A 27,383-nucleotide genomic window follows, 5' to 3' on the forward strand; every position below is an offset into this window, starting at 1 on the left:
ATCACCTCTTACCTCCTCCCGCCATCCTCAAACCAACGTGTACGCGCATATAGTCAACGAGAACGCCATTGTCGATAGTAAATATCTCGGTGACTGTGAAATCCACGGTATATTGCTCCAGGTGAGTATATGCCCACCACTGGTGGGTATTTCGTAAAGCCAGGCCTCGTCGTAAAGCCAGACTTCGGTGTGCGCATGCGTCGACCGTACGTTGATGCTCCCAGACGGGCTGCTTACTCTGGTTCGACTTCAGACTGCCCCTGGCAAACTGTGGACTTTCAAAACACGAACTGAGCATATGTGGTAAGGAAGACGACGCTCGGTCAGAATCGTCTCAGTGAGTACATGCACAGTATGTGTTTCGGGATGCATTGGTGTTTTCTGATTCCTCGTGATCTGCCTAGATTTGACAAGGCCCTCCCACCCACGCTACAGCCATGGCAGGACACCCTGCTCTCAACTATGATGTCCTTCTAGAGATCGTAGCGGTCTCCTCATGGGAAACCTCCGCTGCTTTACTCGACACTTCTCGCTTCCTCCATTTTGAAGGTCCCAAGGTGCTTCTCCGCCAGACCGTTCATCTAGATACTGAGAAGGAACTTCTCCTATTTCTCGCTTTTCTACGCCATGCGCTGGACGACGGACGCTACAAAGCCGTCCGTGAGTTGCGATTGGGAGTGTCTGATATGAAGGAGACAACATCCTCGGAGCTAGTTTCCGCCCTGTCCCTCATGCGCCACCTTTCTTCACTTGCCATCTACGAAAGCGAATTTCTCCTCCACGAAATCCCAGGGCTCTTTGACACCATCACCGCACTTACCTCGCTCAAGGAACTGTCGCTTTCGATAGGGGGTGCACACTCAATCAGGCTCCTTCAGTCTTCCCAGTCCATCTTAACGGGCATATTCATCGGCTTTCCCCCCAACTACTCCGAAGACGGGTTCTTCGACGAAAGTGTTACGCCATTGAGCGACTGGCCACAATATCACCCGGTCGTTGTCCTCGCTCGCTTTCGCTCGACTCTGCAGGTGCTGGAATGCGATCGCTGGTATACCCATCCCGAAATCGCTGCTGAGCCTCAGTTTGTCTACCCAGAGATGCGAAGGTTGGACATGAGATCTGCTTCCCTCCCCTTAACTATCTCTCTCATCCGCGCTTACCCGGAACTTGCATATCTATCCATACATACCGGAGTGGACGAGGATGGCGACGTCGCCGACAAGCCACACTACGGAGTTCAACACCACAAGAACGTCGCTGCGCAGACCCGGTCTGGCTGCGCGTGGAGAGAACTGGAGGAGTTCGACGGGGCTCTCGTTGACCTCTACACCGCGGGCATAACCTGCCCCATCAGTCGGGTGGATCTCGGCGCGCTCTATACAGACCACTGCTACATGCTGGACCCAGTGCTGTCTTACGCGCGCCCACGACAACTGATCCTGTGCGGCTGGGAATGCCTCCCCGGATCGCCGGCCGCGTTTGTGGCATTCGAGGGACGAGGCGGGTCGCGACTCGAGAGCCTGTGCGTCGATCTCTGGGCCCTTGATGAGGGCCAGAATGCCTACGTTGCTGAAACCATGGTGCGTTCACTGTACACTCAAGTCGCGTGTCATAGTGTGCTGCATTGATGTCCCATGCTGATGTGAATGTGAACGCAGGAGAACTTGATGTCTTCGCTCGCACACACTCCTCTACAATCGCTAAACATCGACATCTTCATGGAAGGCTCCGACCCACAACCAGAATACTCATTTTCAGGCTTGTTGAGAATGCTAGGTGAAATCTCGGTTGACCCCGAGGAGTGTCCGTTGCTCTTGACGGAGCGTTCCGCGGACGAGCTCGACCTGGAAGGCTATGTGCGCAGGTTCGCGCGGCTTATGCCTACACTGCAGAGGGCGAAGGTCCGTATGAACTGGCATCGAGGCGAATGCAGGTGTGCGGAACTGGAGGATGGGGAGGTGAAGCTGAGGGGTAGGCCCGCCGCCTAGCCTGGCTTACGTAGAATGAGGGACAGGGAGGGAACGAATTGTGAGCTGTATCTCAAATCTAGAGAAGATATAAGAGACGAGTAAGACTCTCCATTGGGAAGTCTCCCCACGAGCGTTCAAGCCGGTGGTATATCACGGAACCCAGGGATAAGCATTTACAGGGATGAGCTGCGACTGCATAGAAGGTAAATACAGGGCACACCGAGTCGGCTGGGACTCCCTTAACATGCTTGGTATGTTCACTGGGAACCCTACCAAGAACAAAACCGTACCTTTCACGAAGTACCAGTTCCGCAGCGAGGAACATGCGGTCACTGCCGCCGCCGTTCGTCGGCGGCAGGCAGAGACCGTGCAGCCGCCGTGCAGAACGCCGCGACGACAAATCCCTAGCACGGGTGGGGAATGCACTGCGCAGTACCAAGGCGGGCAACAATATGTCGATATAACGGAGACGTAGAAGGGATCCATAAGTAGCAGGTCTCACAGCGTGGTAGCAGATACGAAGGGCAGGCATTCACAGTGATGCACTGCCAGGCAGGGACAAGACGTCGGACTGTATGTCCCCTCCAGTAAGCGCAGCCGCCTTTTTCTTGCCAGTGATTCTGCCGCACCATGTCAATCACAAGTAAGATAGATGCCAGTGCTCGTAAACGCTCACCGAGGGAACGACATGTCATCTCCAGCCTCACCCCTGACCATCATGTCCCCCGTGCAGCACCCCAACGCCCACTCGAGAGCCAGCTCATCGCGGTACGGCTCTGGCCCAAACAGCTGCACCGCATCCCAGAACTGGTGCAAGACTGCCATGTCGACCATCTGCATCTCCATTGCGACGAGCTCCCAGTACTCCGGGTACCACCCCGCAAACTCCCAGTCGACGATCCCCGACAGGCGGCCGTCCTTGACGAGGATGTTCCGTGCCGCCAGGTCGGCGTGCGTGAAGTATATCCGGTGGCGCGTTGCATTCACGGGCGCCGCTAGGCGGTGGAGAGTAGGCATGCGGTGGGGGAAGAGCACGCTGTTCGCCTGGGCGAACAAGGCGTCCTTGAAATCCTGCTGGTCCTGGAACGGGCCGATGAACTCCTGCTCTCCCCCGCGGTTGCAGCGGACAGGCCCCCCAGAGAGACCCGACACGGCCGGCGACGCAGGCGGCGTGAGCGAGCGCAGCTCCGTGAATGCGTCGCGGAGGTCCTGCATGAGGGGTCCGGCCTCGGACAAGTCGAATGTTGGCTTGGGCAACGCTTCCAGCCGTGCTATGACGGCGTTCAGGGCGGCGAGGTTCCCCTTCTCCGTGCAGATGTCCAGTTCCCGAAGCAGCTCGGATTGGAGTGGCGTATAGATAGTGCGATCATAAATCCACTTCTCCAAGGATTCCCCTTCCAGCCGTGACATGATGATCAGACCAGACCGCTGTGTCCGCTGCGGTGGGGTGTACTCGACGACATCTAGAATACGTGGGACCGGGAGGGAGGTGTTGTTCGCGACGAATCGGATGTTTCCTGCTTCGTAATGAGGCGAGTTCGAGCACCTTTTGAACACGAGGCCGAATGGAAGCACCCGTACGCGGTAGCCATTACTAGCAGCCCTGCCGTATCGTCGTTCTGCCCAGTTGTAGACTGCAAGGCGCACGGAAGCGGGGAAGCAGCGCCACAGCGCCCAGGGCCACAGTGCTCGGGAGATTATCCGGGTGATCCACGACATTGCTGTCAACAAATAGAGGAGGCTCGTTAGGTGTTGATATCGCTTACATTGCGTTGTTCTTACTCTTCATTGTAGCGAGAGTGACAGAGAGAGGGGTTCAACAAGAACCCTTGGCGTTAGACCAGGTTAGACCGCGACCTACCACGACGCACACGTGGCGGCAGAGCGGCAGCATTTACGGGGATGAGTTGCGACTGCACCGAAGGTCCACCATAAGGCACAACAAATCACCAGTTGCACCTACAACTGAACGCGTAGTCCCTGGGCAGTTCACAGCTGCGGTTAGGGTCGCAGAAGCCCAAGTTCGGTTCGAGTGATGTACCACACGTCCGACGAAACTGCTGGGTAACGGGGTTGTATATCTATGAACTAAAACAGCGGCGTACAAGCATTGACTGAACCATCCGGAAAACCTGTTCGACACAGGACACCGAAGCGTGGAAACGGAACACAACAAAAACGGCACAGGGCATGACGGACGTGGATGGCCAGGGAGAGTATGGTACAGCGAGTAGGACAGGGGATATCTACGTGCGAGTAATCAAACGGGGGATCAAGGGGTCCACAGAGGAAGAAATGTCAAGTTGCGAGTGGTGACGCTCAGTCGAACTTGTAGACGGCCTGTGATGAGAAGGAAGAGCATCAGAGACGTCGCCGCACAAACGAGTGATGTAACCGCACCTTGATCTCCTTGGCGAACGCCTCCGCGACCTTCTTCCGCTGCACCTTCTGTGCCGCGGTGACGAGCCCGCTCTCGGGCGTCCACTCCTCCGGCGTGAGCACAACAGCCTGGAGCAGCTCCATCTGCTTGAAGCCATTCTTCTTCCCAATCGCGTTGCACTCCTTGAGGACGAGGTCTACAACCGCCTGGTCTTCGCACAAGTCGTGGAGCGACTTGTTCGCGTCGACACCGATGTTCTTACCCTCGAGCGTCTGCTTCAAGTGTGCGGCGTGCGGGATGATGACCGCCATCGGCTGCCGCGCGTTCGAGTTCGCGTGCACGCAGATGTTCGACACCAGGTTGCACGACTTGTAGATCGACTCAAGGCGCTCGAGGGCGATGTACTGCAAGTCTCGTCAGCGACATCCACTGCCGGGGTCAACATATGCGTTACCTCGCCACCCTGCAACTTCACCAAGTTCTTGATGCTACACAATTTTATCAACATTGAGCGCGAGGAAGTAAGGCGAACTCTATCAACATACCGATCAATCAGGCTGAGTGTTCCGTCCGCGTTCCACTGGCCGACGTCACCCGTCCTGAGCCAGCCGTCCTTGGTGAAAATGGACTCGTCGTTGTTCAGGTCGTCTCGCTTGTAGTAGCCCTTCGTCACCGACGGGCCGCGGATGCACACCTCACCCTGCGGCAGCTCATTGGTCGACCGGTACCCTGCGTCGGGCACGTCGAGCAGCTTGATCTCAATTGACGGCAGCGGCAAGCCGACAGTGTTGTACTGCATGAACTCTGGGGGCATGATAGCGCACATGCCGCACGACTCGGTCATGCCGTAGCCTGCGGTGCGTCAGCATCCTGCGAACCAGTGTAAGCTGCGGATTGTGGCGTACCCTGCAGGACGGTCACGAGCGCGATCGACAAGAACTCCTGAGTCTCCGCACTGAGCGCGGCCCCACCAGAGAGCGTAAGACGCAGCCGCCCGCCTGTTGCGGACTTGATTTGGTTGAAGATGGCGGAGTCGACGATCTGGCTCAGGACAGGGACACCTGCTTTCTTGACAGAGTACGCGCCACTGAAGACGCTCTTCTTCAAGGTACCGCCGGAGTTGATCTTCTGCATGATGCCCTTCCGGATCATTTCCCAGACAGCGGGGACACCGATCATGATCGTGGGCTTGAAGGCGCGGATGTCACCGACGCAGCCGCGCACTGACGCGTCCGTGAGTGTCTTGACGCGGCCGTATCCAAACGTCATGCCGACAAAGAACAGGGCGAGCTCGACGATGAACTCCAGAACGTGCGAGAGCGGAAGGTACGCGATAAATGTGTCCTCTGCTCGAAGATGGTGACCCAGGAGTTGCTTGACCGCACCGACAGAGGCAATGAGGTTGCCGTGGGTGATGACGACACCTTTCGGGGCACCAGTCGTACCACTGGTGTACATTATGCACGACACGTCCGCAGGTGACGGGCGCCTGTCCTTCAGCTCCTCGGGCGATGTTCCCTTGCCGAGTTTGCGCAGCTCGTCCAGGGTAATGACTTGGATGGTATCGCGCGCTGCCCGAATCTTGTCGACAATCTCCTGCTTGGCCTCGCCATCGTGGATGACGAGACGCAGGGATGGCACATTGCCAGCGACGTTCGCGACGACCGGGAGTAGCTCGGCGTTGGTGAAGATACCCACGCATTCGGGCTCGTTGAGCGAATGTTGGAGACCAGACTCGCCAAGGGTATCGTATGCGGTAGCAATGGCAGTACCGATGAGGTTGCAGCCATATGACATGAGCTGCCAAGTCGGGCTGAACGGGTCCGCTAAGCTCACATACTTGTGCAGGTATGATGTGGCGTACATACCTTGTCGCAGCGTATACATTGACAATATCCTCCTTCTTCACGCCAAGCTTCAGCAGACCACCGGCAACCTCTTGCGCAGCCTCCTTGACTTGCACAAAGGAGAGGTATTTGTAGTCGCTCAACTCGAAGTACTTCCACGTCTTGGTCTCTGTGGTCTCCTTCCCGCCGACCACTTTCTTGACGTCCTTCTTCTCCTCGTGTATCCGAACTACGTCGCGCCAACCAAACGAGTCCTTGGTGCCGTGAGTGCGAGCAGCGTAGTCGAGGATATCGGGGACGATGTCAATGCCCTCCATGGGCTGCGTCGTGAGCTTGTCCTTGGTCATGCGAAGACGACGGATAGGCGTCTCGCCGTCGAGTTTCTCTCCAGCGACCTCGACAGAGCCGGGGAAGCCATAGATGGTGTTCTTGTTTGCTGTCGCCATCGAGTGGACGGTGAGGGGACTGAGGGGAGATGGGAGGGTTCGGCTACTGACCGTGACCGAATAGAGACTTCATACTCCGCTCCTCCACTCAACAACGTGTTCCCGAGCGTGCGTCACTGCAAATAAGCTTTACGTGTAGCTGGGCGTCTGTGCAACGCTGGCTGTGCCCTACTTCGCAGAGGAGTGTCAGAAACGGTGGGCTGAAGGCAAGGAGGACGAGCAAGGACAGGAGGTGAGGCTAAGGTTTAAATTATGGGCAGCTCGGACGCGTCACTGCGCCCGGCGGTCAGCGCTTCAGCCTATCCATGTCAGCCTCTTTCAGTCCGCTCGTCCGACCACCCCCTTGGCGTCTAAGGAGGGCCTAGTCTCCCGACTAACCCTCTATGACCTAGCCGGCGGCGACCTAACCTAACACCGGTGTGGGGTTAGGGGTCACCCCGCCACCACCAGCATCCAAGAACTACTTAGCTCGAAACGAATAGCTTGGCCAACGTCGTGCCAAGCTACAATCCATATACGGCGCAGAGAGGAAGTGCGGAATGCTAGCACTCACTCATCCACGCGGAGGTAAACTCAGACTATGTCGCGCAATTACTAGTACTGGCTGTTGGAGCAAGCGAGAAATCGGGTCGTCAAGAGTGAGAACGAGTTAATTCCGGTTGTCCTGTACGGTAGCGTCGTGGTACAGAGGCAAACGGATAGCGTACCAAAAACGATCTCACCGCGATACTGAACGCCTCGGCAAACGCCGTCGAGCAGGCGCTCGCTCGCTCGAATCCAAAAAACAACACACCCCCACGAGCGTGCGCCTCGCGAGCAGCTCAGAAAACAACAAAGCACAAAAAAAATCTCGCACCCCCACAAAGTAAAAACATAACTCCTTCAAAAGACCTCCATCGTCGTCAGCGGGCTTCTTCGGCAGCACGATCAGACACCTCCACGAGCTCATCCATGCTCGGCGACCAATGATCTGTGCAAACAGTTTGAGTGACGTGCACTTTGACTCGGCGATCAGCGGGATAGGCGGGGTAGGCGGCATCTTCTTCGGCAGAAACTCCATGTGTCATCGTCGAGACACAGAGGGAGAGAACTCGGTCATCGAGTCGGCAGGGAGGGGGAAATCTTCATCATCTTCTTCGGCGGGGAAGCCATGCGTCATCGTCAAGACACGACGGGGGGGAGGGCGTCGTCTTCATCTCCATCTCAGCAAGCGGCTGCTCATCTCCGGAGCGGCGGGGACGGGTCAGGGACGGGCGGGTCTCGCCATCGAGAGGCGTGCGGGGTGAGCGCGTAGCATCGACGTCGAGTAGCTCTCGTCGTAGAGAGGGCGCGCGGGATTAGCGCGTGGCGCCGTGAACTTCGAGGTGGTGGGGGGGATACGGGCGCGGGGTTGCAATCAGCTTCGTCGCCAATTCACTTCAGCTCCACTGTGCAAGTCGTCGTCGTCGGCGTCTTCATCGTCGTCGTCATCGTCTTCTTCTTCGGCAAAGGGGTCATCTTCATCGGCAAGCCTTCATCGGGGATCATCTCGGATCTCGACTCGGGGTGGCACGTCTCGAAGGAAATAGAAAAAATAATTGGAGTACTCATCGTCGAGAGTCTCCTCAGCGTGCGGTGGCCTTGCTCTTGTGCACCTCGTCAGGCGGCTTCGATTACGACGATCGTCAGCGGCGGTCCATCTTGAGAGAACGGCGGCAGGTTGACTCGTGACCACAGCGGCGAGGGAGCTCAATCTTCGCAGCTCGACCTCGTAGCCCTATATTTTACTAACCGGCTAGACTGGCTAGGATCCGTTTGTGTTGGAGCAAGCGAGAAATCGGGTCGTCAAGAGTGAGAACGAGTTAATTCCGGTTGTCCTGTACGGTAGCGTCGTGGTACAGAGGCAAACGGATAGCGTACCAAAAACGATCTCACCGCGATACTGAACGCCTCGGCAAACGCCGTCGAGCAGGCGCTCGCTCGCTCGAATCCAAAAAACAACACTGGCGTGTTAGCACTTCAAGTAATGTTATCTTGCAAGAAGTTCGTGAATAATCTTCGATGCTTGCAATGCTTTTCAGCAAAGTGCTTCGTCATGGGGCTGAATGGAGGCGGGAGCGGACCTGTGGGCGTAGATCGGTCGCTGTTCCGGCTTTGCTATATGCTCTTCAGAGTATCGGTCCTCTCGAGTCAACTTGTCCAAGGCAGAACGGCCGAAATGGAGACTGCGATGAAAGGAGTACGGAGATGTGGTGTGGCAACCGGCTGGAAGAGAATTTAGAGAGTGAACGGGTGTAGGGACCGTTTGAGTCCAAGTCCTGGATGTTGAACGTTGGCCAGTGGGGTAGAGGGGGGTTGCGTCCGTGACCAACCTTGTATGGCTGGTATTTATGCAAGCAGACACGGTGCTCGCGAGTTGTTCGCGAGCCCACGATGGTTCTGATTCTAGATATGTTTCGTAGATGTGATCGTGCGGCAGTGTTGCTGGAAGGGCGCGTCCCGACATAGCGAAGTACTAGGGAAGAGGAAATCCCACCTGCGACCCACAGATGCTCTATACAGAATCACACCCCAGGTTTACATTCCTTCCGTGCCAATACCTGTCTAGCTCTTCGGGTTATGCAACAGATCTGACGTGATCGAGCTATCATGCATGCGTGAAAGGACAGAAGAGGGGAACCGAACTGAGCCGCAAGACCCAAGGTTTGACGGGGTTCGACATAGCTAATTGACGGGCGAGGAAATAGAAAGATCGGGGAACGATTGCAACACCCTGTCCGATCGCCAAGGCGTCGTCATCGGAGTGGAGGGATCGACTTGATCGGACGCGTCGCACGACCACATCAGCGCCTACGCGTGCCGCGTGATCGCGTCATGGTCACGCCGGGGAGATGCGACTGCTCGGATTAGACGTTATTTGCAGCGGGGGTGCGCGCGTTGGAGTAGTTCAATATTACAGGTAGAGCAATACCTAGATCTTGTAGATTTCAGCCTGCTCACACTGCACAGTGCAAGAGGCGCACGCGATGGCTCCATGTAATACGAGCGCCGGCCCCACCTGAGTTGGTACAAACGCGCTGCAAATAACCTCTATTAACATGCGGTACACATCCACGCATGGGCAATTGGCACAGTGGTAGCGCGCACGCTTCGCATGCGTGAGGTCCAGGGTTCAATCCCCTGATTGTCCAAACATTTTGCCCCACAGAACGCCCATTAACAGGCGATACACTTCAAAAGCCAAACCCGCGAAAAGCATGTGCGCACAATGTAGCTCTGACGCCACCGAGCGGTTGCATGGGGAATTACATTTCAGAACGAAGTATGCTGAGGTTGCAGACCCCATTCCGTCAACCATGCCCCGAAGAGAGACGCGATTTTCTGGTGTCCCGCGACGTTTGGGTGCTGATTACTGTGAAGGCGGAAGACACGGGTATCAGATCCGAGCCTCTAAAATCAGTAGTAGTGAAACGTACTCGGGGAAAACATCCTCCCACGACACCCACCCCGTGGTGTTCACGAGAAACGTTTTGCGGTCGCCCATGACATGCCTGCGACATCGGCCGGTCAACAACTATGAAAGGAAATGGTTTGAGCACGCCTACCGCTCTTGCACGATGCGCTCGTACTGCCCGTCATAGTAGTAGTTGATGGAACCGTCCGCATTTGGCCAGCCCCACTAGCAGGAATTCCCAGATTTTCAGTTAGGGTGCCAGTGTTGGCGGTAGGATGATATTCGAAGCGCACATACCGGAGTGAAAACGAAGATAGGCTGGACGGGATATAGACCGCGTAGACGAGTGAGGAAATTCTGGTACGTCTGCGTGGACCGTCAGCTCACATATCGGAGGAGTTTTTTTGGTGCATAACACGTACTTGCACGAACGCATCTGCCGTCACGTTCTGCGAGGCGTCGTTTGCGCTATATCATACATCACTCATTAGCTACGTACAACATCTAGAGGCCCGAACAGGCTCACCCGATGTGGATCACGATGTGTGTAGGCGCAGGCCGATCGCGCGCAAAGTCCCAAGGGGTCGTGTAGTTGTGGTCAGTCGTGTCAAAATATCCAGTGTCCTCAGTCTAACTCGTCGTGTCAGTTGATAAGCGCGCTCAACACCGTCTATACACGCTGCAACTCACCCGGAAGTACTGGAAAGACACCCCGTGTTGGTTTCCATAAGAAACGATATCCTGAAAGCAGAGGTCTCGTACAGTGAGGACGCCTCGATACAAACTGTCGAGTAACGTACGCTGAGAGCCGCGCCGGGCTGCGCATTCACACGGTGCTCCGCTTTGAAGAATTCTCCGGTGAGGAATGGCCATGCCTGATCGACTCCTTGCGGAAGAAACTGTCCCTGCGAGCCCGGGCCGACGCCCTACGTTAGCCATGAAACGTGCCGATCAACATAGAATGCAAAAAACTCACAGCTGACAGTGAATCTCCGATGAACTGGAAAGCGAGTTTGGAAGGCGTGTACGGTAGTAATTTCGCGCCCTTCGATGACGGTATGTCAACGTAATTTGAATGTCGTATACATAACGAGGAGTGAAGCACATACCTTGTTGAGAATGATACTCTCGAGGTTGATACGGTTATTCTGCCAGCCCTCGGCATTGATACGCACGACGCTGGTCGACGTCTTGTCTGCCGAACGCTTCAACGGAGAGTGGCTCAACGGCACGGTATTCAGCCCAGCAGACACGTTCACAGTGTAAAACGGCTGGTAGTCGACAGAGACACCAACAGAGGCGAGCGGCGTAGTGGTGTGTGGTCCGAGGTGGAGAGCCAGCGATGAGAGGCCCTGGACGTGCAGCTTGAGGCCTGACCCCGCCCTGTTCGACAATGCACTCAGCCTGCGAGCATGCGATGATGTTGTACTCACATGACACTTACCACCATGTCCCAGGTGAGGCATCCCAGCGGCCGTGGTAATAGATAAGTTGGTGAGTGTTCGGGATCGCCACGCTCTCTACCGCGGTTTCAGGCGCGGCCCACCCGGATAGTGCGAAGAAAGCGCAGGCCAACGCTATCGCAGCTAAGACACCCATGTCCGGAGTAATCTGGTTCGGATACAAGACGCGAGGTAGCGAGCAAAAGCGACAAGGCTTTATAGCTCTAGACTTGCTGCATCCAGAGGGCTGAAATTGCGAGATTCAGCCTTCTGACGCATTCCACGCCGAGATTCTCCCGCATTGAACAGCTCGTCCGTGGGCGAGCCTTGTGATCCTGCGCTGGCACAAGCACGTTGGTCACGATGAGCCTGCGGGTACGCGGGCGCACCGTCGGGGCGGCGGGGCGGGGTGGGTGTTCCCGGCCTGTCCACACGTGAGGCTGATCAGTCGGCGATGCTACGCGCTTCTCGTTAACGCACACTGGTCCCGTCGTTCCGACTCGGAGCGAAGCATGGCGCAACTGAGGGCGCAGGGCAACGCCAATCGCGATGCGGTCCGATGCTGGCGCATCCGAGAGTCTCGAGGAGCAAGCGGCAAGGTGCTCGCGTGGACGGCGCGCGGAGACGAGCTTCAAGGGCGGCACCAAGCGATTGCCGCTCATGCTGTGGGTCCAGCGCTCCATGCATCGGATTGGCGGCGTCGACTTTGAGGATCCTAGAGTTCCCTGGTAGGGAACAAGGGACAATACGCGCACGCACTGATTGCGAGTCTATCAGGGGTTCTGAAACGCGAGCATCTACACATCGTGGGCAACGATTGCGTGTTCGGGCGGCGCACTGCGCATCTTGACTTCGGCGAAAAACTGACCGGAAGGCTGATGAGCCAGAAACGCGCGCATGGCCAGCCCCAGGCGGTCGGAGGTTGGATCGGAGGTTGGTGGGTGTCGAGCGGCTCGACCTATTGTAGATCGGGGAAGAGCACGCGGTCCGTATTTGTTGCAGCATCGCCTTGTCCAGCGCTGAGAACGCCGATCGGTGCCTCGCAAACAACCTCGTCATTCATCATGGCCGTCAGTCCCACTAGAGGGCCGCGGGAGCGATAGCCGCGCATACATCGACCAGCGCTCTCATATGTCTCACTGCTTCAGAGCTGAAGGCGGCGAGCGGAGCGCGTTGCAGGCGGTGTCCTCGGTAAAGAGGCACAATCAGAATTCTGCGATGCAAAGCAGGATCGAGTACGTCAAAAAACAGACATGATAGACGGATAGTACATACGAAGACATTACCGCAGTACAACTACACGAAGCATCCCCACGACGGCCTGGGAAATGCTGTAAAACTTTCGTCGTTGCCGTCGTCCCGCCGCGAGCGGCTCCTATGACGCCGCCTCGCCGTCCGTCTTCGCCTTCTTCGAACTCTGAATGACGGGGACACCCTGTCCGCGGACGCCCATGTTGGGGCCGCCGTCGGGCTCGACCGCCCGTTTCCGCTTCTCGCCCGCTTGCTCGTCGTTGGCCGCCTCGCCAGACTTTTCTGACCGGTCGCCTCCCCGGGCACCACCACGGCCGCCACGTGCGCCGCGTCCGCCCCGGCCACCACGTCCGCCACGACCGCCGCGACCACCACGGCCACCCCGGCCACCACCCCTGGAATCGCGGTTCTGCGAGAAGGAGAGGGCACGTTTAGCGGCAGACGCTGCCCTCTCGAGCTGGAAGGCGCGTTCTTGCTCCTCTGTGAATCATGTCAGATACGAGTTTGAAAGAGGAGTATATAGAATTGACCTTCGGGGACGGACCACGCGATATCCTTGCCGCTGAGCTTTTTTAGGTTTTCCTTCACGTAGGAAACGTCTTCCTCTGATAGTGCCTTGTCAAAGCCGACCAGGCCCCAGCTATCGCCCTTGCTGTACTTGACAAAGGGTGCACGAGCAAAGCGCTCCTTAAGCGTACCCTGTAAGACATAGTGAGCCGCCGGACAACTGCGCAAAAAATGGGCGCATATACCTTGATCTCGTCAAAGCTGACATCGTCTCCGACACCGTCGAACTTGAGCGAAGCACCCTTGACCAGGGGAACGTCTTCAGGTTTGACGCTTCCGCCGTCCTCGTCGTGAACGCGGATTTTGTTCCCCAAGAACTCAAGGTAAACCTCGCCCTTGGGCTTGTCCTTGCCCTTCCTGTCGCCACCCTTCTCCTTCGCCGCCATCTCAGCGAATGCGTTGAACCCTTTACGGCCGGATCCTGCAATATTCTGCCTGCGTAGGTCCGCGGCCTTACCGCTCAGGCCCTTCTCCTTGATTTTCATGTCGCAGTATGCCTCTCTGCGAATTGAAGTCAACACTGGCACTCGCCGCATGATAGAAGGAGGCTCACTTTGACATGATGAGAAGCTCCTTGTCTTCCCAGGTGGGCTTGGGGTCGGCATTGAGGAATGTCTCCACGGACTGGAAGTCGGCAAACTCGACGAACACGGAGCCCTGCCCCAAACCGCTTGTCACGGCAAGTTGATTTGCATGCTGAGTGGGCAAAACACACCTTGAATTCCTTCGTACCATCTACCCGCCTCATCCGTACGGCATTAGTCTTCCCGTACTTGTTGAAGAAGTCTTCCAACTTCTTCTGCAGACTAGGGTCTTCCGCACCAAAACCTTTCTGCATGTATGTCTTAGTACCTCCAGGAACAGTTTAAAAATGTCCACATACCGCATATATACTGCGCTCAAATTGACCCTTGGGAGGTTGAACTTCTGTCCTCCGGCGAACATTCTCGCCCGCCTCGTCCACCTCCAGCTCCTCGCTCAACTGGAGGGCCTTCACGACCCATTCAACCCCCTGGGATTGGAAGTCACGCATACGTTTGAACGACGCGACAGTTTTGATAGGGACCCAGTGCTCTGAGTTGGCCGTATGCAGCGTCCACATAAACCTATACCAACTCACACTTTAGTCTGAAATATTTTGAGTCATGGGATTGCACGCACTTGTCGAACGGCAGATTTGAATCCGCGAAGTAGAATTCGACTGCATCATATCGGCTCCTTCAAATCACCTGTGAACGCACGATTCTGGCATGTTTACGAACCTTGCCGCACCGCACTTAGCATCTTCTCCTTCTCCTCATTTGTCTCTCCTTCCGTCAAGGTCGCTGCGTCCTCCTTCGAAGAGGCCGAGGTTTGGACACCCTCCATATTTTCTTCGTGGACCGCACTGGCCTCCTTTATCGCTGTGGTGGGTGTAGACATGACGAAGATCTAGATGAGGGGTTGTCGGACGAGAAAAGCAGAAAATCCGGAGGCAGTCGAGGAGTTGACGGATTTAACGCCCATGCGGTGATCGAGTAAGTAAACTCTCAACAATCTCATCTAATCTGGCTTCAAACCTATGATAAGATAAGATTGAGCCGAAGAGATCGTATTTCGCAACTCTGAACTCCTCTACCAACTCGACGTCCTCGATGTCCTTTTCCTGAGAACGTTTGCGCATACAACCAACAGGAAGCATCTCGATGCAACCCACGATGTTACACGCTGAGTAGTAAGTTCACACGTCACCTGGACATCCTCCGATCGCGCACGGCGTCGAACTAAGGGGAGTGAATACGGCCCGGGGCTTATGAGCGCTGAGCGAGCAGGGTCGGAGGCACACCAAGGTACGTCGTAATTAACTCAGGTGTGCGATATCTGTATAGCTGAGCGACACAAGTTAGCATATATAAATACCTGCGCCCACAGCGACGCTTCCTGCGGCGCGGTGCCTCGCAGCACGGGCCCGGCAAGGTCATATCTCCGCAACTCAGTAAATATGACATTGAGTGGCCCTGGTTGCGGCTCCTGTTGATCCGTTCATTATGGAAATCGTGCGTGGACACGACCCTGGCATGGCCATCGATGTTATGGTCTGTAACGTATCTAGGAAGCGCCAATGTCGGACATCGTGAGTAGCGTTACATATGCGCTCGTTGGCTTACCGCCATGCTCTCTTCAGAACAATGCAAATGCGAACCCCCGGTCCTGTCGGCGCTATTGCAACGGTACCTTGTAAACCTTCGATGGCGCAGAAGTCTAATGCGGGGAGTCGGTGATGTCCACTTCCACGCGGGGCCGGTGCGCGCATAGACGCGATTGACTTCGCGTTAATCAGGATCCCCCGCCTTGGATTTCAATAACCCCCATACGCATCCTGGTCTCTTAGGCTTGCCTTCTTCATCGATCTCGCTTTCGTCATACGCAAAGGCACCGTCCCTGCCTTCCCGCACACCCTGTCTTTCCCGGTCTTGCATCCCCTCCTACCTTCAACACCCAGAGAACGTTGCAAACGACGCATATGACACGAGAAACATGTCGAAGATTCGGGCACAGAGGCACTGAGACAGCTTCTGCCGCGACAAGGGGTGCCGCGGGGTCGGGGCGCCGCCTGCAGTTTCCTGCCGCCCTGACGAGCGGAAGGCTTCGCGCTTATGCAACCTCCGAGCGTCCCACAGGTGTTTGATACTCGCGCGCCGCGCACCTTCTCTCCCCTATCTAGATGCATTTTCGATCGATTATATCCACCGATCTGCCAACGGTCCTGTTCCTTCTGTGCGTGAATCCGGCCCTTCTCTCCGCCGAAGCGTTCTGACGGTCCTCATACACAGGCTCAACCGTCAAGTGCAAATGCTACTACGAGTTTCAACACGACTTTTCGGCAAGCGCCGAGGCTGCGGTGGCCTGGAGGGATGCACAGATTCTACCTTTGCGAAGATGATTGCTGGTATGAGATTGCCGCCTGGTGCGCTCCCGGAAAGCGGGATGCGACAACATGCTCCCAGACGGGCGGCGGAAAACGCGGCGAGTAAACGCCAGAGGTCGCCTGTACCCGCGCACAAACCATGTGGTCCTGGACGCGCCAAACGGGAGGCCGCCAACCATTGGCTGAAGTCCGTCGGGCGCCCTTAATGCCGCATTACCATCGCGCAACCGAGCGAGAAGTCGAGGAGGCCACGTTCCGTCGGCGGCGGCGCGGGCGTAGCGCTGGTGCCGCATTGCCCAGGCCCAACCAAAAGAGAGGATCCCCGGAGGACAGAGCTAAGATCGCCATTCTCGGATGCGGTGTCTGTTTGCGAAATGCACATAACGTAATGGCCTCCAGCGCAGATTGGAATGTGTTTCCCGTTCAAGTCGATCAAGGGATTCGATCCGAGTCGGCACGCTGCCTGGGAAAAGCCCTGCAAGGTCAAGGTTCTGTCCCGGCTAAATCGCGCTGAGAAGGTTTGCGTATTAATGGACCTCCGGTTCACAATCCGCTGCGACTGGGCCCCCTCGTTCACGCTCCGCATCATCTGCCCTCCAACCCCCAGCCATGTACGGTTCACCCTATCCTTTGCACGACCATCTGCGCAACATGCAGCCGCGATCGCATATTCAACCGGACGTCTATCCTCAACAGCCGGTCGACTGGCAGATGCTCGCCCAACAGCGCTTTGCCGATCTGCAGCTGCCGCCTCAGCCCGTGCAGTCACCACATGTTCCATCTCCGCTCTCAACGCCCTCGAATGCTGGAGGCAACTCTCCCGTCGACTACTTCAGCATGCAATCCATGGCACCTCCGCAGCAGCAACAGTGGCCTGTGCCGCCTTATCAAGGCGGGTTGCACGGTTTTTTTGCGCGTCGTCTGAGGCTCATATTCGGTTTTTACAGGCCAAACATTGCCAGGCTCGTATGTCGACAGCAGTAAGTGGTATCCTAGGCGTGTGGCGCGTCGGCGGTCTCTCATTTCATAGCCGTTGACAACTTTCCCGTTTGCAGCTTTTGTTCCCCAAGTCAAGGCCGAGGCTAACGGCGCATTGCCCTATGACGCGCTTTACAGCCAGGACGGCGGCTACCTGCAAGACCCTTCCCAGTTCGATATAGGTCAATACGTACCGCAGCGAGGCCTGGAAGCTGGCGGGATGACTGGCTGTGACCGGAACAAGCCCCGCGGCCGTCAATCAGCGGCCAAGCGCGTAGGCGCATGCGCCCGTTGTCGGCGGCTCAAGGTGATGCTCGAAGTCTTGATCCCTTCAGGGCTGTGCGCTCACCATGCTGCGCACATTACGTAGATGAAATGCACGTTCACCAACCCGTCCGACGACATATGCTCGCGTTGCACTGCCGGCAACTACGAATGCCACTTTCCAGGTCGCAAGCCACGTTCTCCTGGGTAAGCGGAATTTATGGCGGCTGTTGTGGTCGACATATTGACAGCTTGCACAGCATGCGGGTGGTGCTGCAGCAGCAAATTCGAGAGAAAAATGCTATGATCGACAAGGTTCTCAGCCAAGTCAACCCTGGTCCCACGATGCCGACGCCGCTCACCCTCGTACCCGCACGACTCCCGCTGTCTGAAGAGGAACGCAACAAGTACCGCGATGTTCTGGCATACATTGAACGATCAACTACACAGGCTGCGGCCCGCATTGGCGGCGATGGTCGCCCCAAGTTCGACATCTCGGCACTCGAGGACCCCTCAGAGGTAGACTCTGAGAGCGACGAGGATATGGAAGGCCTCACTAGCCCCAAGAGGGGGTTATCGCCCAAGGGTGAGATGCGGCCAATGGACTCCATCCTCGAGGTCGCGGCCCCCACGGGTATGATGGCCATCGCCGCTCTGGAGACGAGGAACATCGCTAGCAAGGGCAGCGTGGTCGATTCCTCCACTAGTGAAGGAGGTTCTTCTCACAAGTCGGCCCCCGACGGCGGTATTGCGAACGAGTCGTACTTTCTTCCAGGCGAGTTATATCCGAGGCGTATACTCGATGTACGCTCATGATACAACAGGACCGGCCACCAACCTGGAGCTTCGTCGTCTCATTGTCGAGCGCCAAGCTGCCCCGGACATCCTGCTCTCCGGGCTCGTGACGCCCGACGACGCCGCAGCGCTGTTTCAAATGTACGCCGTTCATATTGCACCTCGTGGTGCTACTGTCATACTGACTCGACTTCCCGGAATAACAGCCACTATCAGTGGATAAACGTGAGTCTTTCTCCGCTCCCATTAAAGGCTCCCGGTCTTCTAAAACGCTGCTCCAGCCAATCATTCCAATCCTGGACGAGAACATACACACGCCGGCTACCGTCCTCGCGCGATGCCCGTTCCTCTTCACCATCAGTAAGTGGACTGCAGCTACATCGCCTCGCCTAGTGGAGCTCACCCTCCGCTCAGTCTGCACGGTCGCCTCGCGCTACTACGATGAGAAGCCCCACATCCACGGCATGGCCATCCACTTTGCGAAGGCGGCCGCTGCCAATGCCATCATCGACGGGTGGAAGACCGTCGAGATGTGCCAGGCGTTTGCGCTCTGGAGTGTCTACAACCCCCCTGCCCGGCGCTGGGAGGAGGACCGCGCATGGTGCTACACCGGGATTGCTTTCCGGTACGTCAATGTGAACATCTTCTAACGGTGTATGTGCTGATAACGACACCAAAGGCTTGCAACTGAGCTCAGCCTGAGCCGTATCCCTGATGGACAGCCCCCCGACGAGCGACAGGAACGCGAGATTCTCAACCGTACCCGCATGTGGCTGATGTGCTACATCATGGATCGCTGCCTGAGCATCCAGTCGGGCAAGGCGTGGATGGTCCAAGAGGACGTGGTGCGTAGCCACTAAGCGCTATAGCATACTGTTCATTGTTCTCACTCTTTGTCAGACCGTTCGCAACGTGTCGCAGTGGCTTCAGCGCTACAAGTACCACAACGCGTGCGACGGCTACCTCACCAGCCTGACGGAACTCCTCTGCATCATGTCGCGCTTCGTGGGCACGGTGAACCCCGCGTTCGGCACGAGCTCCGTGGAGTCCGTCGGGGTGTGTTCCGTTCTTCGCCTTCTGGCGCAGCGCGAGGCTGACTTCGCCTTCGCGGCTTCCAGGACATCGACTTCGGTGCCCTTTACAAGGCATATGACGATGAGCTCCTGTCGTGGAAGAGCGTCATCGATGACCGGCACAAAGGCGAGAAGGCGGCCAAAGGTGAGTCGGCGCGCGCATTTTCCGCTTCCCAGCGCCCGTCGCGGCCTTCTCACCGCCCGACTCTCCGCTCCGCAGACCCTGGTGTGGTGATGCAAATCACGCTCATCAACTGGTGCGTGTGCTCCTCGTGCTCCTCCCCGGCGTGCTTGGCTGAATTAGAGTTGTCATGGAACACAGCGTTTACAATTATTGCCGCCTGGTCATCTGCTGTTGCGGCATGCAGCTCATGACTAAGCGCCCATCGAAGAAGCCTAATGAGCTGTTTGCAGGGGTGCGTCGAGCATTCTATTTTGAGGTTTGACGCGCTCTCATCTCAGTACGGTGGTTAGTGCGTCCAAGCGGCGACCACCCTAGTGAAGCTCATGGTGGAAGACTTCGCGCCTACCGGGTTCATCCGCTATTTCCCCGAACTGATCTACGTCCATGCCGCGTTTGCTGCGGTGGTTCTCATGAAGGTGTGTTTGTATTGCTCACTGACCGCCAGAGTATTAATCGCCCCACGCCAACGTGCAGTGCCTAAGGCCCGAGTTCAATGCACTTCTCGACATCCAGCAGGAGGAGCGCATCATCGAGCTCGTCAAGAAGCTCTTCGAGGCGTGGGCGTCGGACAAGATGTCCACCGATGAAAAGCAGAACACCCAGCTTTACGCTCGCTTCCTGAAGCAGCTTATGGATCCCCACATCGCCCGCCTAGACGCGCGGAAGTCTGGCGCCGCACAGCGAAATGGACCGGCCCATACGAACGGGCACGTCTCTCCAAACCAGTCGATTTCTCCCATCACACCTGACTCCGCCACCTCCTTGTTCCCTGGGCTCCCTGGGCAAGACCCCGCGGGGACGCTCGGGAACCTGTACGCGACGGACCTGGACGTCACCAAGGCGGCAGCCGAGCTCGCAGCAGCAGGCATGATGCCCAACGGGGACGGCACCTGGGACCAGTTCTTCCCGCCCGCAGACGGCAGCGGCATGAACCTCCCGGACGTGAGCGTCCCCTGGAGCGGCAGCATGGCGGGCGGCATGAATGCCGACGAGTGCCTCGCCGCCATGATGGGACTTGGGAACGAGACATGGTTCCTGTGAGCGCGTCGCCCAAGCACTTCTCTTGCAATCGATACGTCCTACCATGCTCTCCCCCTCGCCTATCCTTCTTGCTCTGCGGCCCCTGGTGGACTTTGTTGGAATCGCGGCTACTTCCGTGTATTATATGTACCTGACTCGCTTCGTTTCGTCTCGCCTCGTTTCGTCTAGTCGCCATCTCTCGCGCCGCGTCCACTGTATCGTTGTGTAAATTATGTTATTGATGTAGAGTATGTGCTTTCGAGCTGCGCTATCTTCTGTGTATATGATATATAACCTTTGCCGTGAAGCCCTCCTGAATCCCACGCCATTGGAAGCGTCGAACTACGGGAGCTCTTCAACAGCCACCGACCTCCTCGGTGGGTTCGCTCCCTGATCGTAGGATTCGCCAAGCGGAAGGGATGTCGCGGAGTTCGGGTCCCATATGGCCTAGGCACGGAGGGCAGGTCGAGGGTCCGTAGCGGAACTTCTTTAATAGAGACAAGACGACCGACTCGGTCAGCGAGGACGAATAGTGAAGTGCGGCCTGGGAACACATCCGCAACTCCGATAGTGCTCGGCGAAGGGCATGCAGAAATATCCGTACCACGACAGACGATCTTCCACACGCACCGCAGCGGGCTTCTCCTGCCACCCAGAGCAGTTGCCATCGCTCGTCTCCCGTCTCCGTGGGTAGGGCGTGACTGAAAGTGTCTCCCGGTGGCGCGAGGCGCGGCGGCGACCGTAAATGCGCGCGGTGGTTCGAGGCGGACAGGAGCAATGGAGCCCACGCCAGACGGCTGCAGTCATGGCGCGACGGCCCTGCCTTTTGCCGCGGCGAGCCAGCGTGAGTTCCGTCAAGAGGGCCCCACTCCGCTGGTCCGCTAGGCTGCGCCGTTCTGTTCTGTTGGGCCGTTCCAGTCGACGAGTTCGGGCTCCGACTCGTGAGTGTGCAGAAGCCGCACCGCGGCGTCCCCATACATTCAGAGGGCGATAGCGGAGCGAGGCCCCGACGTACGTCCGCTGAGACCCATGTCGGTGAGAGCACGCCGTACGTCCGCGGTATTCAGGGGGGAAATCAGATGCTGGTCCAGAACGGGCAGGCTAACAAGTTGGCGGCCGTCGAGGGACCTGCCGGACAGGAACGTGTCCCGCTCCTGTGGGTCGAGAACTGTGGTGAATTCGTCCTGCGGAAGGACGGATGCGTTCGGCTCACCAGGTACGCCAGATACAGTACGCGCGCGAAGCGGTGTCTTTCGATTGCGGCACTGTTCATTATGGCAGGATTAGGTTTCGCGCTAGGCCGAGTGGATCTGACCATCCGTCAGAGATTTGGTTGGCTGTCGCCTCCGTGATGCAGGGTCGTCGAGACTGCGAATAAGGTCAGACATAATTAGACGAGAGTATGGCAGAAGCTGGCACGAGGGTCGTATAATGGCGCCCTTGCCCCTTGGCGGCACACTGTGCTGATATGGCGGTTCTCTTCAGACAGGACCCGATATCAGTAACATACCCATACCACACGCTATGTCGTGAACTCACTTCGACATATGGAACGCTTAGTCCCAGGTGACAGAGCAGGTGCTGGCACCAAAGCCTCCGTGGTGTTTGTACCACCATTCTACAATCCATCGGACGTTCCGGGGCACGGTCATGGGTTTTACATGAGACGACTCCTGGCCCACCGAATGTGGTGTGAATCGTGCTTCGCGCGTAGATACGGTGGGAGTATCTCTCAACTAGAGCGGAGTAGATGATCGTCTTCGCAAGGGGCTGCACACCACGACGACCGCTCCAGAGGTACAGGAAGAGAACGACGGCGACTTGGATGTATGCGCCCTCGCAGACCTGCTTGGACCTCCGCCGTGTCCTGGATATGCTGAACGTTCAGGATTTTGTAATCACTGCGTATGGCAACTCACCGGCTCCACTCCGTACCTGAGTGCTGTGGGCACATGTGTGCGCGTTGTGCACTGCGCGGTGGAGTGCGGGGGCCGCAGGCCAGGCCAACGGTCCCCGGGCGGTGCGACGATCTCCGGTAAGACGACTTCCAAACTCAGCGCGCCCTTTTCCCGCGACTGCCATCTTCAACGAGCTCCAGCCTGAGCTCACCAGCGTCCTCGTCCTCGCCTCCACCTTTGTCCTCCGGCTCCAAGAAAGAGCCATCCCAGTCGCACCATGTCGTCCCGAAGCAAGCGTCGCGCAGAGCCCGAGCCGGAGAAGAAGAGCAGGAGCAAAAAGTAACGTCGTTTTCGCTCTCGCTGTCGCGGCTGCAAGGCAGATGATGAACGCGCGGCGCAAGGGCGAAGCGCGACGAGTCCGACGACGACGACTTCGATATTAGCGATGCGGCCTCTGAGGAGGAGATCGACCAAGGTGTGTACATCCCCCGAGCGTGATTGCAAGGCAGCAGAACTGTGGATTGAACGACGCGTCGTAGACTCGCTGGCCGCCATCAGCACCGAGAACATCATCACGACGGGGCGCCGGACGCGCGGCATCCGCGTCGACTACACCAAAGTGAAGGGATTTGACGACGAGGACGATGATGACGAGGACGAGGTGCCGGACAAAAAACGCAAGAAGGCGAAGCCGTCCAGTTCGTCGTCCAAGGCCAAGGCCAAGCCCGCCGCGAAAGCACCGCCCAAACCAGCTGCGAAACCGGCCAGCTCATCGAAGAAGGCCAAAAAGGTCATCGAGTCCGACGAGGAAGAGGAGCAGGCAGAGGAGGAAGAGGAGAGCGGCTCAGACAAGAAAGACGAGGACGAAGAGGAAGAGGACTGATGCACGGAACGATCGAGATTTCGTATGTTGCGCCACAATCAAGGCGAAGGCTCATGGCGGCAAGTTCACATGTACAACAGTGTATTATACAAAGAGTGTGTTGTACACGAGGCTCTGTTACTCAAATATCCTACAACTTCGAACGACCAGCAAGGCCTGGCCCGCGCAGCAACAGCGGCTTGATATATTCCTACATCGGAGATGTATATTTGTCAAATCACCGAAATGAACTCCTGTACGTGAGAGTGCATACCTCATATCCATCGGGAACCTCAGTCTTGTTCAGTGGCTCGGACTGAACCCTCTTCCACATCTCTTCATACGCATTACCGTCATATTGGCCGAGTGCACTAAGTATCGCCATCAGAATATACTTCAGGCAATGAAAGAATGCAACGCATACCTGTCGAGCTCCCAATCGTTGAAGCCAAACCCATCCGTCAAGCCAACCGCCTCGGGAAGGATATCCAAGCATGTTTGCTTGATCGCCACTCGCAGTGCCCTTGACGGATCCACCGATCCAGATCCGGACAAGAGATTGAACGACAAGACGTCGGCCAATCCGCTTTCCACGTTAGTCAACAGATACTATGTGGCAATCAGTGAGTAGTTCCAGTATTCCTTGGGCATACGCGCTACTCACCAGGAGGTACAGCTTCTTGAGTACCTGAGCCTCTCGACCCCCTACAACGCTCTCCGAGTCACGGATGGTTTCCCCCACCTGGACAGCGACGAATGCGTCGACCACAGCTCTGGCTACGCGATGGTCGCTGCTCGCATCCGGGTCGTCTCGATGCTTGGCCCGCTCCTGCACCATCGCCGCGGCACGCTTTTCTAGCAGCAAGATCGCAGTACGTGGGTCCTCCCATGCCGTCGAAGACGACGTGTCTGCGGTCGGCTCGTCCCGGACGAGGAGCCGCAGGTATGCCGATGACGGGGTAAGATCAGAGGTGGACTTCGTGTTGCGAGCCACAAGGGCGTCGTGCGCTTTCAAGGCAGCCCTAACCACCTGCTGGTCCAACACGAAGTTGTCGCCCTCGAACCTACACATTGCACGTCAGCGTAGGATGCGAGCAATAGGCGAAAATACCAACGTCGCGCCAGGCAGGTAGTCCGCATATAGCCTGCCAACGCCCGCGAAATCGCTGAACCCATGGCCTCCCATCGACCGGCGTGCCGCCTCCAGGTCCTGGATGGCGACAGTGCTGACCAGCACCTTCAGTCCGCTCGTGGTGGCGTGCATCTCGGCCAGCAGCGATGTGTCTCCAGACGCGAGCCGGGCGGACATGTCTGAGAATGCCCTCCACTGAGACGTACGTCAGTTTCAGAACGCATATACCCTGGTTTGACGCGCTCACCAAGTTCCGTCCAAGCAGGATGAAGACGTATGCGTGTGCTAGGGTCGGGAGGAGGCGATAGTAGACAGAGGGGTATGTGATGACTTGACGCTCCAGGCCATCGGGCCCCTTGTTCCCTTGCCTGCGTACCGTAGCATAGCGAATCGCAATCGTAGCACCTGTCCCGTGGTCAGCACAAGGGCGTTCACAGCTGCGCCCACATCTCGTCTACCTTTTGCGATCGTCCACCCGGCGGAGACGACCATACTGCGAGCCAGATTGACCAAAGACCTTGCGGTGCAGTCTAAGGGCTACTCACCTCGAGCGGATGTACATCATCTATCACAATGATATGTGAGTCGCCATCCGTGTTCCACGGTGCGTGTCAGTGCTTACCCCACCATAGCTCAGCTTCGCGTGCGGAGGCTGCATGTACTTGCCGTCGGGCGTGACGGACGCAAACGCAGAGAGCATATACTCGCGTGGAACACGTACGTGCTCGAAGCGTGCATAGCCGTTGTCCACCGCGCCATAGCCTGACAGCGCCTTCGGCCCTATAATGGGTATAAACCATCACCACTCTCCTCCTTACCGACTGTGGCTCACCGATGTCGCCTGCGGTGATGCCTGGCAACAGCCTGTGGTCCTCAGTCGACCTCAGCTGGACGAAGAACAGGTGTGGTCCGACGTCCTTTCCCGACGGCAGAATGAGGCGCGCCTGAACCACACCGTGCGTCGCGGTCTTGCCAAGTGCGCCGACCCACCACTTGCTGCTCGTAAGCGTGGGTGAGTGGAGCTCGAACTCGCGCGTCTCAGGGATGTATGTCGCTGTTGTCTCGAGCGCCGCGACATTTGTCCCATGACCGAGTTCAGTCTGAAGATAGCACCTTCGCGACGTAAACCATAATGAGCAAGGGGGATTGGGGCGGCAAGCTTGTAGGCATACCCTATGATGCCGTGCCGGGCTTTCAGCTCGTCGTAGTGCTTATTGAGCTCGGATGAGCCTTGTGAGCGAACAACAGGTTCGAATGCTATGTGCGCGGTATTAGAGGTGCTGCACGTCTGTCCTTCGCAGGAAGACCGACCTGCGTTGTGTAACATTATAGGAAGCGGTTCGTCGATGACTCTGACGGCAAGCTTCGCTTCTTCGTCAGACCAGCCATGCTGATCCGCCAGTTCATACAGGCGCTTCGTCATAGCGAGGCCTCGCTGGTACATTTCTGTGCGAGCAATAAACGATCTAACAGGAGCCATAAGCACCTGTGCGGAGAGCATGCCTCACAGCCGCCTTACCTTCGCGCCTTGTCAAATACCGGATCCTTCGAAAGGAAAGTGGCTATATTTCTTTTGGTTTGCCATTCTTTATTGCCTGAAGTGATGAATGTCTGAGTACTGGCCCCATAGGACCAGCATTGCTAAACACGTACCGCCCCATAGAAACGCATGCAGTTTGGCTGGGTCGAGAGAGCCGCGCCGTCTGGCTTCCGCCATATCCACTACGTTCTGGTTTGAGGCCATCTTTATGGCGAGCAAAGCAACAGTTTACGCCAGGTGGTTTCGAGGTTGAAGAGGCTGCAATGGGAGACAGTGAGAGGGCTACCTCGACACCGCATGTGCACGTACTCACCTGAGTCTGGCGACGCTGCTCAGCCTGCTCCGTTCCGCTCCCGTTACAATCACCGCTATGGCGGTCGGGCTATATATGCTCGTGAGCTCCTGAGACGACTGTCGAGGCTGAAGACGAGCGCAGCTTGTGGCCGGCATACCCGCACCCCGAACCGGTGCTTGTTCCCAGATCTACAGGACATGTGATGCACCAATTTTATGCGGGCGTTCGCCAAGGGTCCTCGACAGCCTCAGGAACATTCATGACAGCTGTGTTCATGAGTCGAGGGCTTGTGTATGGCTGCTGAACGAGGCTGGTCATACGAGGCTGTCTTGCAAGTTGCGGTTTGTAGGAGAGTCGCGGCACGAAACCGGAATCTCGTTCGAGCTAAAGAGAAGCGCCGGCAGCGTAGATCTTGCTCCTAGCTTCTCATCTACTCAGTACCTTCATCGCCGCGTGGCGCACACAACGCGCATATAGTCGAACAAACGAGAGGTGCAGAAGTCGATTGACCTGAAGAGTGCCTCGTTCGCTAGCCGAGGTGAGACTAGTGCATTCATCCAGCGCATACGACTCCGTGCGACCTACCTTTTGAACGTTAGTGACAGATTGAGCCAGGAGACACTAACATCGCCGGTTGAGATATAGTCGTAACGTATCGTCATTCATACACCGGCAGCTAGAAACGTCCACAGGTAACTCGAGTATACACAGCGAGCAAGCGACAGAACTCAACATCGATAGCATATCCACATCTTCCTCCGTCCTTCCATCCCATCGGAACATAACTCAAACCTGACTGAGGGGCTCATACCCGCTCCGGCTGCTCCGCCCAATGCCAAGACCCATGAGCAGCTTGCTCCGGAGCGACTTCCGTCCGCCTTCGTTCACATGCAGCTCCTCGCCGCCCTCCTCGCGGCGACGCTTCGCCTCCGCGAAGCCCTCTAGCGGGACGTCGTAGAGCCGCTCGTACTCGACGCCGAGCTCTTGTCCGCGCGACCAGAAGTCCTTGCAGTTGCCCATGATGCCGGTGTCGAACGGGTTTGGGGCCTTCGCCGCGCGCGCGAGCCCGTCCGCGGCCTTGCCCTTCGTGAACCGATC

The 27,383-nt window shown here is 57.1% G+C and overlaps 7 protein-coding genes and 1 non-coding gene across 8 annotated transcripts; 3 read left to right on the forward strand and 5 right to left on the reverse strand.

The window, feature by feature from the left end:
* Positions 1 to 43: 43 nt before the first annotated feature.
* Positions 44 to 792, forward strand: TRAVEDRAFT_29963 (uncharacterized protein; the record flags this gene model as incomplete). Its single annotated transcript, XM_008041874.1, has 3 exons — positions 44 to 121; positions 254 to 337; positions 405 to 792. A coding segment is annotated over exon 3 (227 nt), but the record flags the coding sequence as incomplete, so codon positions are not given.
* A 1,710-nt stretch (positions 793 to 2,502) lies between these two features.
* TRAVEDRAFT_49215 (kinase-like protein) lies at positions 2,503 to 3,689 on the reverse strand (the record flags this gene model as incomplete). The annotated part of the gene is made up of 2 exons (XM_008041995.1): positions 2,503 to 2,590; positions 2,647 to 3,689. 2 exons carry the CDS (start codon positions 3,687 to 3,689, stop codon positions 2,503 to 2,505), a joined length of 1,131 nt encoding a protein of 376 aa, XP_008040186.1.
* Positions 3,690 to 4,331: 642 nt separating this feature from the next.
* Positions 4,332 to 6,643, reverse strand: TRAVEDRAFT_127107 (long-chain-fatty-acid-CoA-ligase; the record flags this gene model as incomplete). The annotated part of the gene is made up of 5 exons (XM_008042269.1): positions 4,332 to 4,754; positions 4,805 to 4,838; positions 4,896 to 5,202; positions 5,256 to 6,163; positions 6,219 to 6,643. The coding sequence occupies 5 exons, from the start codon at positions 6,641 to 6,643 to the stop codon at positions 4,332 to 4,334; spliced, it is 2,097 nt and encodes a 698-aa protein (XP_008040460.1).
* Positions 6,644 to 9,741: 3,098 nt separating this feature from the next.
* Positions 9,742 to 9,813, forward strand: TRAVEDRAFT_t131. The gene has a single exon. It is a non-coding gene; the product is annotated as a tRNA-Ala (tRNA).
* A 121-nt stretch (positions 9,814 to 9,934) lies between these two features.
* Positions 9,935 to 11,675, reverse strand: TRAVEDRAFT_49217 (SGNH hydrolase; the record flags this gene model as incomplete). The annotated part of the gene is made up of 11 exons (XM_008041996.1): positions 9,935 to 10,034; positions 10,099 to 10,173; positions 10,228 to 10,301; positions 10,374 to 10,442; positions 10,499 to 10,544; positions 10,603 to 10,706; positions 10,767 to 10,817; positions 10,877 to 11,002; positions 11,053 to 11,121; positions 11,186 to 11,459; positions 11,521 to 11,675. The coding sequence occupies 11 exons, from the start codon at positions 11,673 to 11,675 to the stop codon at positions 9,935 to 9,937; spliced, it is 1,143 nt and encodes a 380-aa protein (XP_008040187.1).
* Positions 11,676 to 12,893: 1,218 nt separating this feature from the next.
* TRAVEDRAFT_49218 (uncharacterized protein) lies at positions 12,894 to 14,758 on the reverse strand (the record flags this gene model as incomplete). The annotated part of the gene is made up of 8 exons (XM_008041997.1): positions 12,894 to 13,249; positions 13,300 to 13,468; positions 13,522 to 13,837; positions 13,890 to 13,993; positions 14,052 to 14,168; positions 14,220 to 14,442; positions 14,498 to 14,537; positions 14,599 to 14,758. 8 exons carry the CDS (start codon positions 14,756 to 14,758, stop codon positions 12,894 to 12,896), a joined length of 1,485 nt encoding a protein of 494 aa, XP_008040188.1.
* A 2,174-nt stretch (positions 14,759 to 16,932) lies between these two features.
* Positions 16,933 to 23,487, forward strand: TRAVEDRAFT_150896 (uncharacterized protein). Its single transcript, XM_008042270.1, has 21 exons — positions 16,933 to 17,136; positions 17,192 to 17,224; positions 17,300 to 17,529; positions 17,593 to 17,693; positions 17,747 to 18,261; positions 18,311 to 18,422; positions 18,488 to 18,506; positions 18,563 to 18,641; positions 18,696 to 18,906; positions 18,961 to 19,126; positions 19,182 to 19,337; positions 19,400 to 19,499; positions 19,575 to 19,611; positions 19,677 to 19,770; positions 19,829 to 19,954; positions 20,013 to 21,712; positions 21,772 to 22,037; positions 22,098 to 22,425; positions 22,478 to 22,795; positions 22,858 to 22,931; positions 22,996 to 23,487. The coding sequence occupies exons 1-16, from the start codon at positions 16,956 to 16,958 to the stop codon at positions 20,577 to 20,579; spliced, it is 2,727 nt and encodes a 908-aa protein (XP_008040461.1). The 5' UTR covers positions 16,933 to 16,955; the 3' UTR covers positions 20,580 to 21,712; positions 21,772 to 22,037; positions 22,098 to 22,425; positions 22,478 to 22,795; positions 22,858 to 22,931; positions 22,996 to 23,487.
* TRAVEDRAFT_170256 (acyl-CoA oxidase) lies at positions 23,470 to 26,382 on the reverse strand (the record flags this gene model as incomplete). Its single annotated transcript, XM_008042271.1, has 15 exons — positions 26,304 to 26,382; positions 26,104 to 26,248; positions 25,970 to 26,045; positions 25,762 to 25,916; positions 25,623 to 25,707; positions 25,283 to 25,563; positions 25,073 to 25,230; positions 24,996 to 25,015; positions 24,909 to 24,943; positions 24,690 to 24,855; positions 24,434 to 24,640; positions 23,983 to 24,382; positions 23,743 to 23,927; positions 23,593 to 23,689; positions 23,470 to 23,529 (listed from the first exon to the last, which is right to left on the reverse strand). Exons 2-15 carry the CDS (start codon positions 26,192 to 26,194, stop codon positions 23,470 to 23,472), a joined length of 2,016 nt encoding a protein of 671 aa, XP_008040462.1. The 5' UTR covers positions 26,195 to 26,248; positions 26,304 to 26,382.
* Between the last annotated feature and the right edge of the window lie 1,001 nt (positions 26,383 to 27,383).

The sequence above is a fragment of the Trametes versicolor genome (genome assembly GCF_000271585.1).
Source record: "Trametes versicolor FP-101664 SS1 unplaced genomic scaffold TRAVEscaffold_8, whole genome shotgun sequence".
Lineage (NCBI taxonomy): Eukaryota > Fungi > Basidiomycota > Agaricomycetes > Polyporales > Polyporaceae > Trametes > Trametes versicolor.

Excerpts from the sequence above, each read along its gene's own strand:
- TRAVEDRAFT_150896 (XM_008042270.1), top strand. The coding sequence starts at position 16,956 with ATGCTCGCCCAACAGCGCTTTGCCGATCTGCAGCTGCCGCCTCAGCCC. Across the intron at positions 17,137-17,191 it reads GCCTGTGCCGCCTTATCAAG|GCCAAACATTGCCAGGCTCG; the intron begins GCGGGTTGCACG and ends CGGTTTTTACAG. Across the intron at positions 19,955-20,012 it reads CTGCGGTGGTTCTCATGAAG|TGCCTAAGGCCCGAGTTCAA; the intron begins GTGTGTTTGTAT and ends GCCAACGTGCAG.